The following is a 14862-nucleotide window of genomic DNA, read 5'->3' as shown; positions in this document are numbered from 1 at the left end:
AATGATTGTATGAAGAGGTTACACATGAAAGTAATTTGTGAATAGCCAATTCACGTGTGTTTACATTTATAGCCTCTCCTGTTCAGAGTCTCTCAGGTCAGTCGTCACTGTGTGGTCGAGCTAGAATGGACTGAATTACAGCAACTTTCTAACCACATTTCTTCATGACTAATTCAATCTTGTTGTCCTCTCTATGCCTATCTAGTGACCACTGTCTCAGGTGTCTTGTTTTTCATATGAGTCTTTCTATGCTGTTCTCTCCCAGCCAGTGTAAAGTAAACCATGATTCATTGTTATGGGTTTACATTCAGGGCTGGTTTCCCAGACACAGATTAAGCATAATCCTTGACGAAAATGCATCTTCAATGGAAATTTAGCATAGATTACTTCTTCTCATGATGACTGATGGATAGATGATTCACTGCTAAATGCCATAAAGGTAAATGTAGATTTACTCTTGAATATGTTATTTAGTCCAGGAATAGGCTTGATCTGTGTCTGGGAAACTGGCCCTCAGTGTTTTATTCCCCTGACATGTTTGTGGTTGGTGTGAATTAGGTTGCTATTCTGCTGTCTCCCTATGTCTCCTGCTGCAGTGTTGACAGGAGGCTGCTGCTGAGGTTGGTGAGGAGACAGAATACTCCAGCTGGTCTCCACGAACAGTTCCGTCCACACTTTGCATGTGTGGATCATTCTAGCACAGATGTGCTTGTTTGAAAACAACATATACAGTGCCTTCGGAAAATATTCAGACCCCTTCACTTTTTCCACAATTTGTTGTGTTAATAGTCTCAATTTGACATGGATTAAATGAAAAGAATTTGCCGTCAATCCACACACAATACCCCAGAATTACAAAGCGAAAACATACCTCATGTCCATAAGTATTCAGACCCTTTGCTATGTCAAACAAATCACTCAATAAGTTGAATTGAGTCCATCTTAATGCAATGATAATAGTTTGTAATTTGTATTGTAATGTAATGTAATTTTGGAGTGAATATCTTTGTTTTTATAGGGTCTCTGATTTGCATAGGAAAAGAAAAAGCACAGTCGATGGCACATCTCAATCACTCCACAAAATTGGTCTATAACCAAAAAGAATCCCTTCACGGAAAATAATCTCTCATATCCATAATTGCGTTTGCAACAATGAATTCAAGTGATACAGCAAAGAAAGTGACTGGAAATGTGTTTATTTGGTTTTACTACAAAACATTAAGTTTGGTGCAAATCCAGCATCTATTTTATCTTTGTCTCCTAAAGTCAGTTTCCACTGTGTCTCTTGCGGCTTTTATCCCAATTACCCAACGGTTGTCTCTTCTATCCTGTGTTCTTATTTTGATTAATGTTTTAATACATGTATCAAATGTTTCCTCTAAGAGAAAATGATGGCTTCCTACCAATATCTTGTACACCTGAATCTATATTCTTGTTATTTTGTACTCCGGGAGACGTGTGTCATAAATTGTGCATGTTGACGCTTCATCTAAAAATTTTTACCCTTTGTTCTTCCGTATGTAATGTCTGCAGTCTTTCTGTTAAATTAGACATTTGTCCCCATTACTTATCCTAGGTTCTGATTATCTTCAACACCAGACAAGCAGTTATATACAGGATTTCTGTCTCCCTATTCAGCCCTTTGGTGCTACACTTCCGCACATAACACAACAATTTTACACTTTCACAGCGATTTTATACACTTCTGCCTACCTATGTTGATACACTTCCGCCTACACAACACAGTAATATTATACACTTTCACAACACAACACAGCGATTTTATACACTTACACAACACAGTAATATTATACACTTCTGCCTACCAATTCAGCCCTATATTGATACACTTACTCAACACAATATAGCGTTATTGCATATAGACCTGCATCACTATACTGGGAGCTTTGCAGTTTCAAAAATGCCATATTTAAATGCCAGTTAAAAAAGAAAATTCCAATTTATCCTTTAACGTTTTTGTTGCCATATAAAGTGTAGGCTAGCTGGATCGAATTGAACCATTCACTTTGGTGTGTGCATTTTGCGCTTACCATTAGATAGAGGGAGTTCTCTGCCAGGACTTAACCTTTCCTTCTCTGAACCTGAGTCTGTGTTGGTGCTAGTTGAGGCACGTGCCGAATAAGACTTGAAGCTGGACTTGGTAGAGACAGCTTGCTTTGAGGTCCGCTTACTCCCTCTGCTGTGACTAGAGGCCCTGGTTCCACTGTGGAGAGTAGACAAACAAAGGGCGTGAGTCAACAAATGTTAGTAGGTGCATTGTTAGTGGTTGCTTGCATGTAATCAATCATTGACTCATATTGATTGAATATCCAAATATTGGATTAAATGGTCGTCATGAATCAGACCACAGCTTTGATTTCTGAACAATCCACCTACTTACCTTCCGGCCAACGTAGACCTTATTGAAATCTGTAACATAACATAGTATTGACTGGTAGGAGTGGTGACATCAGTATACAGAAGCAGATCACTGGGAAGAAATGTATTATTTTCACTCACTGGAAATAGTGGTGACAACCTCTCCAACCTACAGTTTGTAAAGGATTCTGGTTTTCCCTGCTCCATCCAGTCCAAGAATCAGTATCCTTTTACCTGGTGCCAAATAGGCCAGAAAAGAGACTGGAGAAAAACCCACCTACATATAAAAAGGCTGGGAATTAGTGTTGTGTGTCGTGCCCTACCCTCCGACCTCGTGCTTGGGAATCCTGATATTGTATAATATTATACCAAAATAAAAAAATAACTCTTACAGGGTTGGGGGTAAACTAATTGAAATTCATGGGGAAATATAGCTCAGACGTAACACTCCAATCAATTGATATTCTACAAACGATACACTAATGCCTGCTCAATGGGTCAAACTAGTAGTGCAATTAAGGTAGAATATTATGTATGCCCCGGTTATTTGTAAACCATCCATCATTTTCTGCAGCTAGCAAATTAGCTAGCTAAATTATTACTGCTATGGACATCGCTACTTTATTTTATCTGAAATTGAACAACACCATTAGCAACTAACTACTACAAATGTAAAGGTACAAATCTTACCCATGTTTGCCTCTTATAGGTCCCTTTAATCAGCATGTAAAGCCTAGAGATATGTTTTTTAAGGTAAGGAAATCTATAGTGAATGGGGTGTATTCTTCCTGGCTTATGTTTAGCTACGTACGATTGGTTATTTTTCTGTATTGTCGCCACCATCGTTAGGGCGTGATTTGATACACTTCATATAACCTCACCTCTCTGAACTCCTGTCCGCTGGCAGGCATTTTAAATCACTGGGTGATGGGACTGACATCTTCAACCACAGCTTATTCTCCAAAGCCATACAGACACTGAACTCCCATCACTCCTGCACTAGCCCACTTGGCTGTCTTTTCTCATTGTGTGATGAATGTCCCATGCTGTACTGAAAACTAATTCCACCAACTTTAGTTGTGTGAAAATAAAAGTATCTTGTATTTCATGCAACAGAATTACTACTACTTCTCATAGCTTTAAATAATACATTTTCATTTAAGTATAAATAGTTTTGGAACATTTATTTTTCACAACTGTTTTGGTAAAATTGCTCCTGAAACAAGCAGCAGACATCATTACCATAAAACTGGCAAAAAATACAAAGAAACATGTTATCATCAAACAAATGTACAACAAATTCTGGTTTTGGAAACATTAATGGTCAACACGTAACCATTGTGAACTTAACATAAGCAGTGTGACATTTGATGCTGTTGACGAGCATAGACTGGAGTGATTTGCGAAGAGCGGCCATTCCTGCTGTTGTATCTAGAGATAGATAGACAGATAGGTACTTTATTGATCCCTGAGGGGAAATGAATGTGTTACAGCAGCTCACAGCCCAAACAACAACAAAATAAAGTGACAATAGGACAAAACAGACATCTGAAACATTATATACAGTAAGAACAGTCCAGTTATGATTCAACATCCACCAGCCTGACTCTGATCACCCTGATCGAGCCAGCCGGAAGAGTTGTACAGTCTTATTGCGGCAAGCAGAAAATATCTCCTACAGCACTCCTTAGTGCAACGTGGTTGTAGTAGTCTGTTGCTAAAGGAGCTTCTCTGCTCTGCCACAGTGACATGTAGGGGATGGGAGGGATTGTCCATGATGGCCAGGAGTTGGGCCTCATCCTCCTATTGGCCACCTCCCCCACAGTGTCCAGGGTTACACAGAGGAAAGAACAAGCTTTCCTAATAAGCTTGTTCAGCCTCTTGGTGTCACCTTCCTTGATGCTGCCCCCCCAGCATACCACTACGTAAAGCACTTCGCTGGCCACCACTGACTAGTAAGAACATGTTCAGCAGAGTCCTGCACACACCAAAGGACCTGAGCCTCCTCAGGAAATAAAGCCGGCTCTGGCCCCTCTTGTACAGGACAGTCCAGTTTATTGTCCAGGTGCACCCCCAGGTACTTGTAGCTCTGGACCACCTCCACTTCCTCTCCCTAGATGGAAACAGGAGACAGGGGGACCCTAGTCCTCCTAAAGTCCACCACCATCTCCTTTGTCTTGCTGATATTGAGTAGCAGGTGGTTCTGCTCACACCACTCAACAAAACTGTCCACCAGTCCTCTATACTCAGTCTCCTGGCCTCCACTGACACATCCCACAATAGCAGAATCGTCCAAGAACTTTGATTGAGGATTATAGGGTCAGTAGCTTTGTGGGCCTTGCTTGGTGCATTTCTTCTCAAATCTAGTGTTATACTGAATGTCACCTGGGCCTCACCTTAATTAACTGCTCACAGAACTCCTTGATAGTTTTCAACTTCTGAGTTTGCTACCCTCCAGCCTGCTGAAGGAGCTTTTGCTGCTGGTGGAACATGTTCTTCAATGGAAATAACGATACGATAAGATACCATCACCATCATCATCATTTACTGTCGTCAGTAACTACATCCTTTCTAGCTGTATACTGTGTGTGAGAGACAGAAATTGCACCATTGTCTTATTCTAAACAGTGATGTACTGCACAAGCAGCTGCCATTTTTTAGATGGACCACAAGTATTGCAATGATATACTGTACAGAGTAGCACTGACAATCAATTTCTCCTCCTGATGCTCAGATTTCTGTGCTTCAATCTCCCACTGCTGTAGCACAGAGGAAACCTGCTGTGAGCACTCCTGAGTCAGCTTTTGCCTGCAAATGCACACTCACACTTACTACAATCATATTCATTGTTACCTGGGGGTTAGTCGGTCAATATAAAAAGTGGAAATCAAGACATACAACAACGTCCACACATGTCAATAAGATTTCGGAATCATATCTATATAATAACTTTATACAAATATGACTGGCCACAATTAAGGTTCAGCCTATTTTCATGTTGTGGTGAAATATCATCTTACCAAGATTAAAGATCTAAAAGACCTTAGATTTAAAGATTAAATGTATTTAATTCTTTTACAAATAGTAGTAGGTCTACTTTCATGTAATTCTGAGATCTATGTAACAGTAAAGACATTTATATTGAAAGATTGTTAAATAAACTCCTGTTGGAAATAATCTAATTGGTTTTAGTTATTATGATACCGGTATATGAATGTCTATGACCTATTTTAGAAGTAGGCCAATTGAATGTGTGCTTTTTTTTATGTATGATTAATATCTATGGTTAGGGTTATCTTTTGGTGAAGGTCTCCAGACGTTTCCTCTTGGCCTGCATTGCCTTGCCAATGTCAGCTGGGGATGAAAGCCATTTTGACTGTAATGCACAGCACGTCATGATAGAATAACTTCCAATTTGAGAAAATACAGACACAGATTCAAGAAAATTAAGTTGTAGGCTACCGTTTGTTATTTACCTCCAAATCGCTCCAACATGATTTGTACCTCATTCCTAGAGGGGTGTAGAGGAAGAGCAAGAGTTTACAATAAAGAAGAGAGATTAGGCCTACTTGTTCAGCATGTATTATATTAAATGATAGCAATTATCCTACTTACCCTACTCCAACATTTAGATAGTCCTCCCCAAAGTTGCCGTATGATCTCTTTTTGGCCAACTTGTCAACAATAGGTGTTTTATCTACAGACAGAGATGTAATATGAAGTATGATAGTTAGCCAATAATTAGTAATTAACAATTAGCTGACATAATAATTCATTATTAGCTAGCTTCACAGATTAGCTAGCTACCTTCTCTGTTGTCATCTGAACAATTCAGTCCTGTCTTTTCTTCCTCAAACACTAAATCAAATGACACTTCTTCTTCTTCTTCTTCTTCTTCTTCTTCTTAATAATAATAATAATAATAATAATAATAATAATAACAATTTACTTAATAAAGTGTGTTCAAACAAAAAGCTTTGGCTATAAAAAAAACTTGGCCAGAATTAGGACAACATTTACCACATATTACGTTTTCTTGTCTTCCATAATAACACCAAAAGTGACATTATTTCTAGAGAAATTGACAAGTAGTTTTAGCCAGCTGAGCTAGCACACAACGTTTCTTAAATGTTCCTTCGTTTCTATAGGATTTATAATGTTTGTTGATGAATAATTGATTGACTGAATGATCTGATTATTTATTGATTATTTGACTGATTCATACATCAATATAGAGAATAGGCCTAGATTTGTTGAATTTCCATTGCCATTTGATTTATTTCACATTTAGGCTAAATTATTTTTATTTGTTTAAGCACATTCTTTGTAATGATGTCATTTGTTGAATACGTGATGTATTCGATATGGTTGAATACAATTAAGAATTGTTCTTTGCTGTAATTGTAGCCGATACAAATATTTCTATAGATTTACATCTGTGATGTGTTTTAATGTAATTAAATGTCTGACTACAGTAAGATTATTTAGGCTGAATATAGCGAAAGCAAGGGTCTGGTGTAGAGCGGCCGTGCATCGGATCATTTCTGAGAACATTACCAAGGCAACGGCGAGAGATCTACGTTCGATCTAAACCGACGTAACAGAGACGTAATTTTCGATGAGAACCAGCAGTCTATAAGATGCACACCAGATGTAATTTAGGTACATCGCACAGACGTCTTGCAGATGTGTGTGTGCTATCGGGGTATAACTAAATTCCCCCAACTGTCCTGAAAAATATCTATTACACTTGATAGCTCATGTTTATTGGATTGTTGTAATATGCATTTATGAGAAGATGGGCGAATTCGGAAAAACGGAAACTGGGGCTTAGACCCGTTTCTAAACCTGCTTAACTGCAAGTTTAAACAAGAACCTGTTTTTGACAGGTTTATGTAATCCTGCTGTCAGGTCTTTTCAATAACCTGTTGATACCAGGTTTTATTTGTAATCCTGCTTAAGAACAGGTTCCAAAACAACCTGTTATTTGTAGGTATAACTGGAACATGTTGGCAGGTATCATTCGTAAACCTGCCCATGTGCAGGTTTGATTGAACCTACACAGCTGCAAGTTGAATATTTACCTGCTCTATTTAATATCAAATCTATTCTACAGCTCTGAACATATACTATTTCAGTTTTAGATGATCACCTTATGGCTTACTCAAGTATAAACTGTGACAATCCTCAAAATAAGATGGCATGGGTTAGGGTTATGCTGATCTTCAGAACAGTTGAAATGTTGATTTGAGTGTACAGTATGTCGGTGATTCAGAAAATCCAGAAGAAGCACAGCAAAAATAAAAAGGTTGTTTCCATTGACAAAATAGTCATCTCCAAATATTCCTTGAGGGTTGACTTGGTTGTTCCTCTTAATTTTTGTTTATTGTTCCTCTTAATTACTGTAGCTTGGTGATTATTTTATTTTTTATCCAATCACTTACAGATTTCTGGGGGCTTGTATGAATGTGCGATTAAGCATACGCATAGTTTACTTTTTGGTATTCTGAAGTGTACAGAAACATCCTGTTTGTTCGAGTGCAAGCAAATTCCTCCAAATCCATTCGATGGTGTTACATCATACACTAAAACAATGACCCAAAACATACTGCCATACGAACTAGGGAGTTTTTCAGGGCCAAAATGTGGAAAAAGGTCTTGACAGGCAAAATAAATCTTCAGATTTAAATCCAATTGAATGTGCATTTAATTGATTTAATAAGATTTTAGGCAAAAAGACCTCAAAACAAACAACAACTGAAGATGGCTGCAGTACAGGCCTGACAGAGCATCACCAGAGAAGATACCCAGCATCTGGTGGGGTCAATGGGTTGCAGGAAAAAAAATCTAAATATGTCCCATCACTTTTGGGTAATAGGAGGACTAGGCATAAAAAGTGGTGTAATTTCTAAAAGGTGAAACAAATACAATAAAATAGTATAGAGCCAACAGAAAAAATGTTTCACTGTCCCATTACTTACACAGGGCACTGTATATGCAAAATGTAATAATGAGGGATGCGTTTGAATTCCCAAATAATGTAACTTCACTTCCTCAATGACTTTGGTGACTCTCACATTTCTGACTGGCAGCAATCATTTTGATTCATTACATTTTCAAAAGAGGTTTATCTGTTATTCGCTACTCCCTTTCACAGAGGATGCAGGTCAGTATCTCGTGGAAGTATTCTGGGAATGAATGACCATATTGCATATTCAAAATTACATTTAAATACAATTTAAAACACAATGAAGCATCTTTTATGTATAGAAATTAATTTCATGAGTGAGGAAGGGTTGTTACTGTATTATACAATACATTATTTTAAAAAACTTGTACGAGTGATCTTGAGTCAGGATTTTGTACTGTAGATGTGAATTGGTAAGTTCAGTTGTGTGATGATCCTTTGCTTCAATCCTCAAAATAACATTCCATATAAGAAAAAACTTACATAGACTTACATTGACAGGCAATTAATTAAATTACAAATTAAATTTAGGCAATTAAAAAAAAGACATCATTCAAACATTTTAACCCAATCAATATGATCAGTAGAAAAAGCATAAGTTGTATTGGTTGTAGTTGACGTTGTCATACTCTTTCCGTGTACCAGATGGCAAAAATATCCTTTAAACATCAAACTTTTCTTCACAGATAAAATGTCCATTCTCCTCATAGTCCTCACGAGTGACCACCATCTCATCAAAGTCTGGGTTTTCTGCTAGGAGTTTTCCACCCTCCCAGGGGTAACAGATTGGACTATGGAGAAAGAGAAGGGTTGTATCATTTCATTATAGAAAATATGATGTGATTGACTTAGAATTCACTTAGTTCATGTTGGTTTAATTCAATTGCATTTTTTGATAACTTTTCTGAATGAATTTCAAGACAACATGATACTGATACAAAATACAGACAATATAATAATAAAAACATATGAAACGCATAATTTAAATATACAATTGAAGGTAACATTTTGAAATTAAAAATTATATCACTGCCATAAATGGTACCCTCAAGGACATAATCCATTCTGTAAAATTGTGGCTTGACACCCTCGCCCAACCTTATGCATTATGTATTACACTCACTTAGGTGGCTGCACCACAGAGACCTGTAAGTCAGTGGGGGTAAGGGAGCGGACCTCTTTGTACACCCGATCTCTGAACCCTGGGAACAATGTGTTGCCCCCAGTCAGCACAATGTTCTTGAAGAAATGCGGCTGCATTTCTGAATAAATAAAAAACAATTACAATGTTAGTAGGAAGGAACTGCATACTGTTTAGTTAGATAACAGAAAACAAGCAAGGCATCGTACACTGTGGATTTCTACAGCATTATATCACCAATTTTAAGCTTTAGCATGCCAAAGTGGAGCATGTTGTAAACTCTGAGTATGAGCCCTGAGGTGTGACTGCCAGATCCCAGTTGGACACGGCTCTGGATGATGTCACACTGAAGTGTCATTTCAATGAGTGACAGAAGATGAAGGTCAGCATTTGGAGTGTTTGATCGTGATTATGTCTTTTCTATCAAATGTGACACCAACTCACCAAACACATGGACTGTCGGAAATGTGCGCAATAAACTGAAGCACACAGATGAAATGAATGTAAGCACACAGATAAAGGAATACAATGTTGTATATGTATGCAAGTTTAGGAGTGTGGCCGTTGTCCTCTCTTACCCTCTGGCATGTTACTGATGGAGTTGACAATAGCTTCATGGATGCCCATCTCCTGAATGCCGATGTCTGAGGGGTGAAAGAGCATCTCGGGAACAGCAAAACGCTCGTTGGTCAAGCGCAGGATCTGCTCTCCCGTCTTATACTTGCCTGTGAAGTTCATGTCTTCTCTTGGCTAGAGAAAGATATGGAGGATGGTCAGAGAACAAGGTACTCCATGCAGTACAGCCGAAAATGCGTCTCCGGGATCCTTACCTTACAGAAGCCCTTTTTGATGGAGCTGAAATCTGGCAGTACATAATCTCTCATAACGGTGTTCTCCTCTCCTTTCAACCTGCAAACAGAGGATCAGCTTTCATTCTTTCTCACTCCAGTCCTGCCAGGAAACACTGTCTGCATTAGGTGGCTGCCCATATCAATACATTTATGTAAATTTGTGAACTTGCTGCACTGATATTTTCATTAAGCTCTTTGGTCTGAAGTTGATGAATTCAGGAACCTTTTAGCAAGTGTTGTGGTAAGTGGGTCTCTCTATATTTGTGCTATTGGGTTTGTTGTATTTTAGCAAGTGAGATGATGTCATGTGACAAGTAAAATTGCTTACTGTGCTATCTCCATGTCCTTGTAGAACTCCTGGGATACATAACATACATCCTCCTTCACCTGATTAAGCACATGGGTCTCATCCATGACATGTAATTGCCTGTTTAGAAGGAGATTTAAATTCTTAAGAGACAATAAAATAAAATTACAATCAAAGAACCTCTCATACATATGTGCTTTCATGAAGGAGATTTGGACAAAGCCATGCCTACAAATGCAGAACAATATTCCATATAAGTGTCATTTCAAGACAATCTTACCTATATGAAATAATCTCCTTCAAATGATTGGTCAGGAGCTTCCCTCCTACATTGACCCTACAGAGCAAAACCAAATTAAATCATTAATATCCGCAAATAGTGTTATGGCCTGAGCCAAATGCTTTTGGATGTGTGCCATTGCCAGGTCTCCCTTGTAAAAAAGTTCTTATGACCACAATGGGTCTTCCTGGATAAATAAAGGTGACATAAAATATAGTGCCTCTTAAGGCCGGAACATACCGTACGCAAACATCACACACAAGCTATCAGTTGGAGCAGATGTACAAGCACAACAGTGCACATGTGCCTCCCAACATTTGTAATGCAATGCAACCAATGCATGCAATAACCTAGCAAGGGAGTATGACAGGACAACACAGTGTTGCCTTCTCAAAACACACTTGTTGAGTAGATGCCTAACCTGCATATCCCATCCTTCATTTTTTTGCCCCTGCAGTAAGGGACAATGTGAGTGAAGGAGAAGCCACTATCTACCACGATGCAGCAGAGCTCCGAGCTGTTCTCTTGGAAGTAGCGGTGGGCGCTTAGCGATCCAGCTGAAACAAAGAGAAACGACAACAGTATTACACACCTCTGCTGCATCAACACTCAAGTGAGGACATGTAGGTAAAATGAAACAAAAATCACACTTATTTATAAGCAAAAGAACACAGAGCCAGGTTTAAAAGAATAGTTCAGTTTTTTGTTCAGATGTTAGACCTCTTTTTCCCATTCATGTACACTGGTATGGCTAAATGCTAGCCAGGAAACAAATCATCATGATGATAAAACAATCATATAATAACATTAGTATCTGAAACACACTAGATCAGAATTCACTCTCACAATTAATCCTGAGAGCAGCCTGGAACTGGTACTCCTCAAACAGGATCTCATTCATGGATTCCTGAATGGAGGTGAAGTTAAAGTAGGGTTCTGTGATCACTATACTGGTGTCTGCAAAGTCCACCTGAAATCAAAAATAATGAAGTCATGAAAGATGCAAAAAAAAAAGACATTCACACCATGCAATATGACAGCAATGCATTGCAAACCCAAGTGACTTCTCTTTCAACCATCAGAGTTACTTAGGATATTATCATTGTATATTAGTACTATTGTATATGATACAGTTGCACTCTCTGGGTAGCCATTACATGTCTGAATGCCTTTTTAAAACACTTGTACTTGACAGAGGAACAATGCAATGACTGCAAAGATTATTAGCACCTTAAACATTTCCTTTCCAAAGAGGTGATCCCAAACCTTTCTCTGTACATCCCAGTTGACGAGGTAACCCTGTATCAGAACACAGAAAAAATATTCCACATCACACAATATTCCACTGTATAGTAGTTGCTTATGGGTGTTCCCTATGGGTTTCCTCCCATCTAGGGAGGTTTTCATTGCCATCAAGCAACTAAAGGCTACTAGAGGTTTTAGGCTGGGTAACTGTTGAGCAGTGACATATATACTGTATTTGATGTTATGTTTGAAGCAGCCCATCAAGACTAAACTTTGAGGCAGTGTAATGGGGACATGGCCAGGTCACAGACTCACCTTTTGAAAAGGGAGAATGTAGAAAAGTCCCGAGGGATCCTTGATCTCATCCAGTTGGTTGGCAGTAAAGGTCTTTAACCTCGACGTCTTCGAGCGAAACTGACAATTTGGGATAACGCTGTAGGAAACGTCATGAAGAACATTCAGTTTGGGAAATAAGTGACAAGGTAGCCAACTTGGCAAGCTTAAGTCGCATTTACAGGCTTCTGTATCTGACATGTAGTTGCCCCATAATCAAGTCAAAGACTGGAACAGCATACAGCACCGACATAGTAGTTAGACTTGATTAAGCAAGATAGCGAACATAGACGTATAGAAGTACAGAAGCCAGGAGGCGAAAGATCTAAACTTAGCAGCTGCGGCAGAATTAAGGTTTAAACATACGTAGCTATTATATTCTTCCTTCGTAATTGGTTATATGAGCTATCAAAGAGCATCTATCTGGCAGTGTAAGCAGAACAGTCAGTGTTATCTTAACAAAACATCAATGTTTAGCTAGCCTTACTAGCTAAGCTAGCCGTAGCGTAGCTCGTCGTACCTGACTTTTTCATGGCTGTATCCGATTTTGGCCGCATAAGCTCCATTATCAAGAACCAAGGTGGTCATTTTCTTATCTCCATATATCATTTATCATACATAACTCTCTTTCTTTTCTCCATATATCTTTAACCAATAAAGCTACTAGCTAATGTTAGCGTCTGCACGGCGGTACAAGCTTCCAATGTGGGCCCGCCCACAACACTTTCATTGGCCAAATGCAAAGCTCGCTTTTCCGACCCGCCCTTTTCCAAAATCTTCACGTCAAGATTTCAAATCCAAACTGTTGGAGTATGCTTCCTCTTTCCAATAGTTATATTATATAATATTGCATTTACATTTACATTAACAGTACATTTATGGCGTTTAGCAGACGCCTTTATCCAAAGCGATTTACAACAAATACATTTGTTTAAGTAAGTGAATCATCTATCCAACAGTCATCATAAGACAAAGTAATCAATGCTCACACCAGGGGCCATTGGCAATCGTAATGCCAGAAGCCTTTTTTTTAAAATTATTATTATTAACAGGAGATAACTTGTACAGGGGGGAAGTGGGGGTGAAGAGGTCTCAAGGGTTAGTACAGGGGGGGTAGTGGGTGTGAAGAGGTCTTTAGGAGGTCTATATATGCCATTTAGCTGACCCTTTTATCCTAAGCGACTTACATTGCAGTGAGTGCATACATTTCAGTATATATGGTCCCAGCGGGAATCAAACCCACAACCTAAGCGTTGTGAGTGCCATGCTCTACCAACTGAGCCACAGAGAATCAAAGAGTTATGGAGGGCACTGCAGTTTAATGTGGGCATGGAAGGAGGTTGTTCTCAAAAGGCCCAGTAGTGGTGGTGGTGATCATGTTGTTTTTCTTCTCTGGTGTCCACTGTTTTTACCCCACTCTGACCCAGCAGCCAGCCCTCTTTTTATATGAGCTCTATCTGTAACAGGTGTGGTGGATGTCTAGGATTTACCACTCTGTACTTCAGCTCTTCGGAGGTGAGATTCAAGAAATAAAGTCCTGAGCAGCCTTATTATTGCTTGCAAACAAGAGACAAGAGCCTAACAGCAGCCCAGTGTAAATCCGAGGGACTGTTTAGCACAAGTCTGAAGAGGCGATTCTCAAGGTTGTCTTTTATACAGATGAAACATAATGGTAGGAGCCACAAAATCAGCTGATGGGCTTGTGCTTACCAGAAAGAGGGCGAGAGAGAGGTAACAATGGGGAGACTTTCTTATTGATCAATCGGCGTTCAACATTTCACACCTATCCACCTTCCTGTCAGCAAGATGTGTCTGTCTCTTTGTTTTTTCTCTCTTACCCCTCACCCCGGAATCACAGCTATGAATATGGTAATCATACTGTGTTTCTCAGAACAATGGCTATAGAACTAATGTTGAGAACTATGTTCTTCAAACAGTTCTATCAATGTATTTTCCATAACACAGGCTACCTTTTCGATGTCCTGGATGGCTTCGGGTATTTTAGCTCCCTCTAAACAGCTAACTAGGCTTCTCTTCGCTAATCTAATTGGGACAGTAGCGAAGCCCCTTAAGAAGACTAGGCCAGCCTACGCTGTAGACCTAGCATTGTAGGATAGGAGGGGACAGTCGTGTTCTGAAAGATAAAGGCCATAGAGGAGAGCAGTTCTACAGTTCTTATTATTTACAGTGTCTACTCTGCCATTGCTCACGAGGGCAGATGATTGGCCATGATTGGTGTCAGTTTAAGTGTTCGGCGTGAGGGCGGGCCATTAAAGCCCTGGGCTATGTAAATGTTCATGAGTAGGTCATGAATAAAAGAACATCAACCTGTATCTTGGCTGGCCATCAGTAGCTCTC

At 39.1% G+C, this 14862-nt stretch overlaps 1 protein-coding gene across 1 annotated transcript; it reads right to left on the bottom strand.

Annotated features, from left to right (window-relative positions):
* Positions 1-8068: 8068 nt before the first annotated feature.
* LOC310819525 (actin-related protein 6) lies at positions 8069-13201 on the bottom strand. The gene is made up of 11 exons (XM_083690827.1): positions 13025-13201; positions 12487-12604; positions 12157-12225; positions 11773-11896; positions 11348-11483; positions 10927-10983; positions 10668-10766; positions 10319-10397; positions 10067-10238; positions 9471-9609; positions 8069-9138 (listed from the first exon to the last, which is right to left on the bottom strand). The coding sequence occupies exons 1-11, from the start codon at positions 13111-13113 to the stop codon at positions 9009-9011; spliced, it is 1212 nt and encodes a 403-aa protein (XP_083546953.1). The 5' UTR covers positions 13114-13201; the 3' UTR covers positions 8069-9008.
* Positions 13202-14862: the final 1661 nt, after the last annotated feature.

This window comes from Argentina silus, assembly GCF_951799395.1.
Source record: "Argentina silus genome assembly, chromosome: 2".
Classification (NCBI taxonomy): Eukaryota; Metazoa; Chordata; class Actinopteri; order Argentiniformes; family Argentinidae; genus Argentina; species Argentina silus.
The sequence above is the reverse complement of the archived record's forward strand: the minus strand, read 5'-3'. Positions and strand labels throughout refer to the sequence as shown.

Coding starts and splice junctions, on each gene's coding strand:
- LOC310819525 (XM_083690827.1), bottom strand. CDS start 13,113: ATGATATATGGAGATAAGAAAATGACCACCTTGGTTCTTGATAATGGA. Junction 11,484..11,772: donor GGCTGCTCTCAGGATTAATT/GTGAGAGTGAAT, acceptor TCTTTGTTTCAG/CTGGATCGCTAAGCGCCCAC. Junction 9,610..10,066: donor CATCAGTAACATGCCAGAGG/GTAAGAGAGGAC, acceptor TTATTTATTCAG/AAATGCAGCCGCATTTCTTC.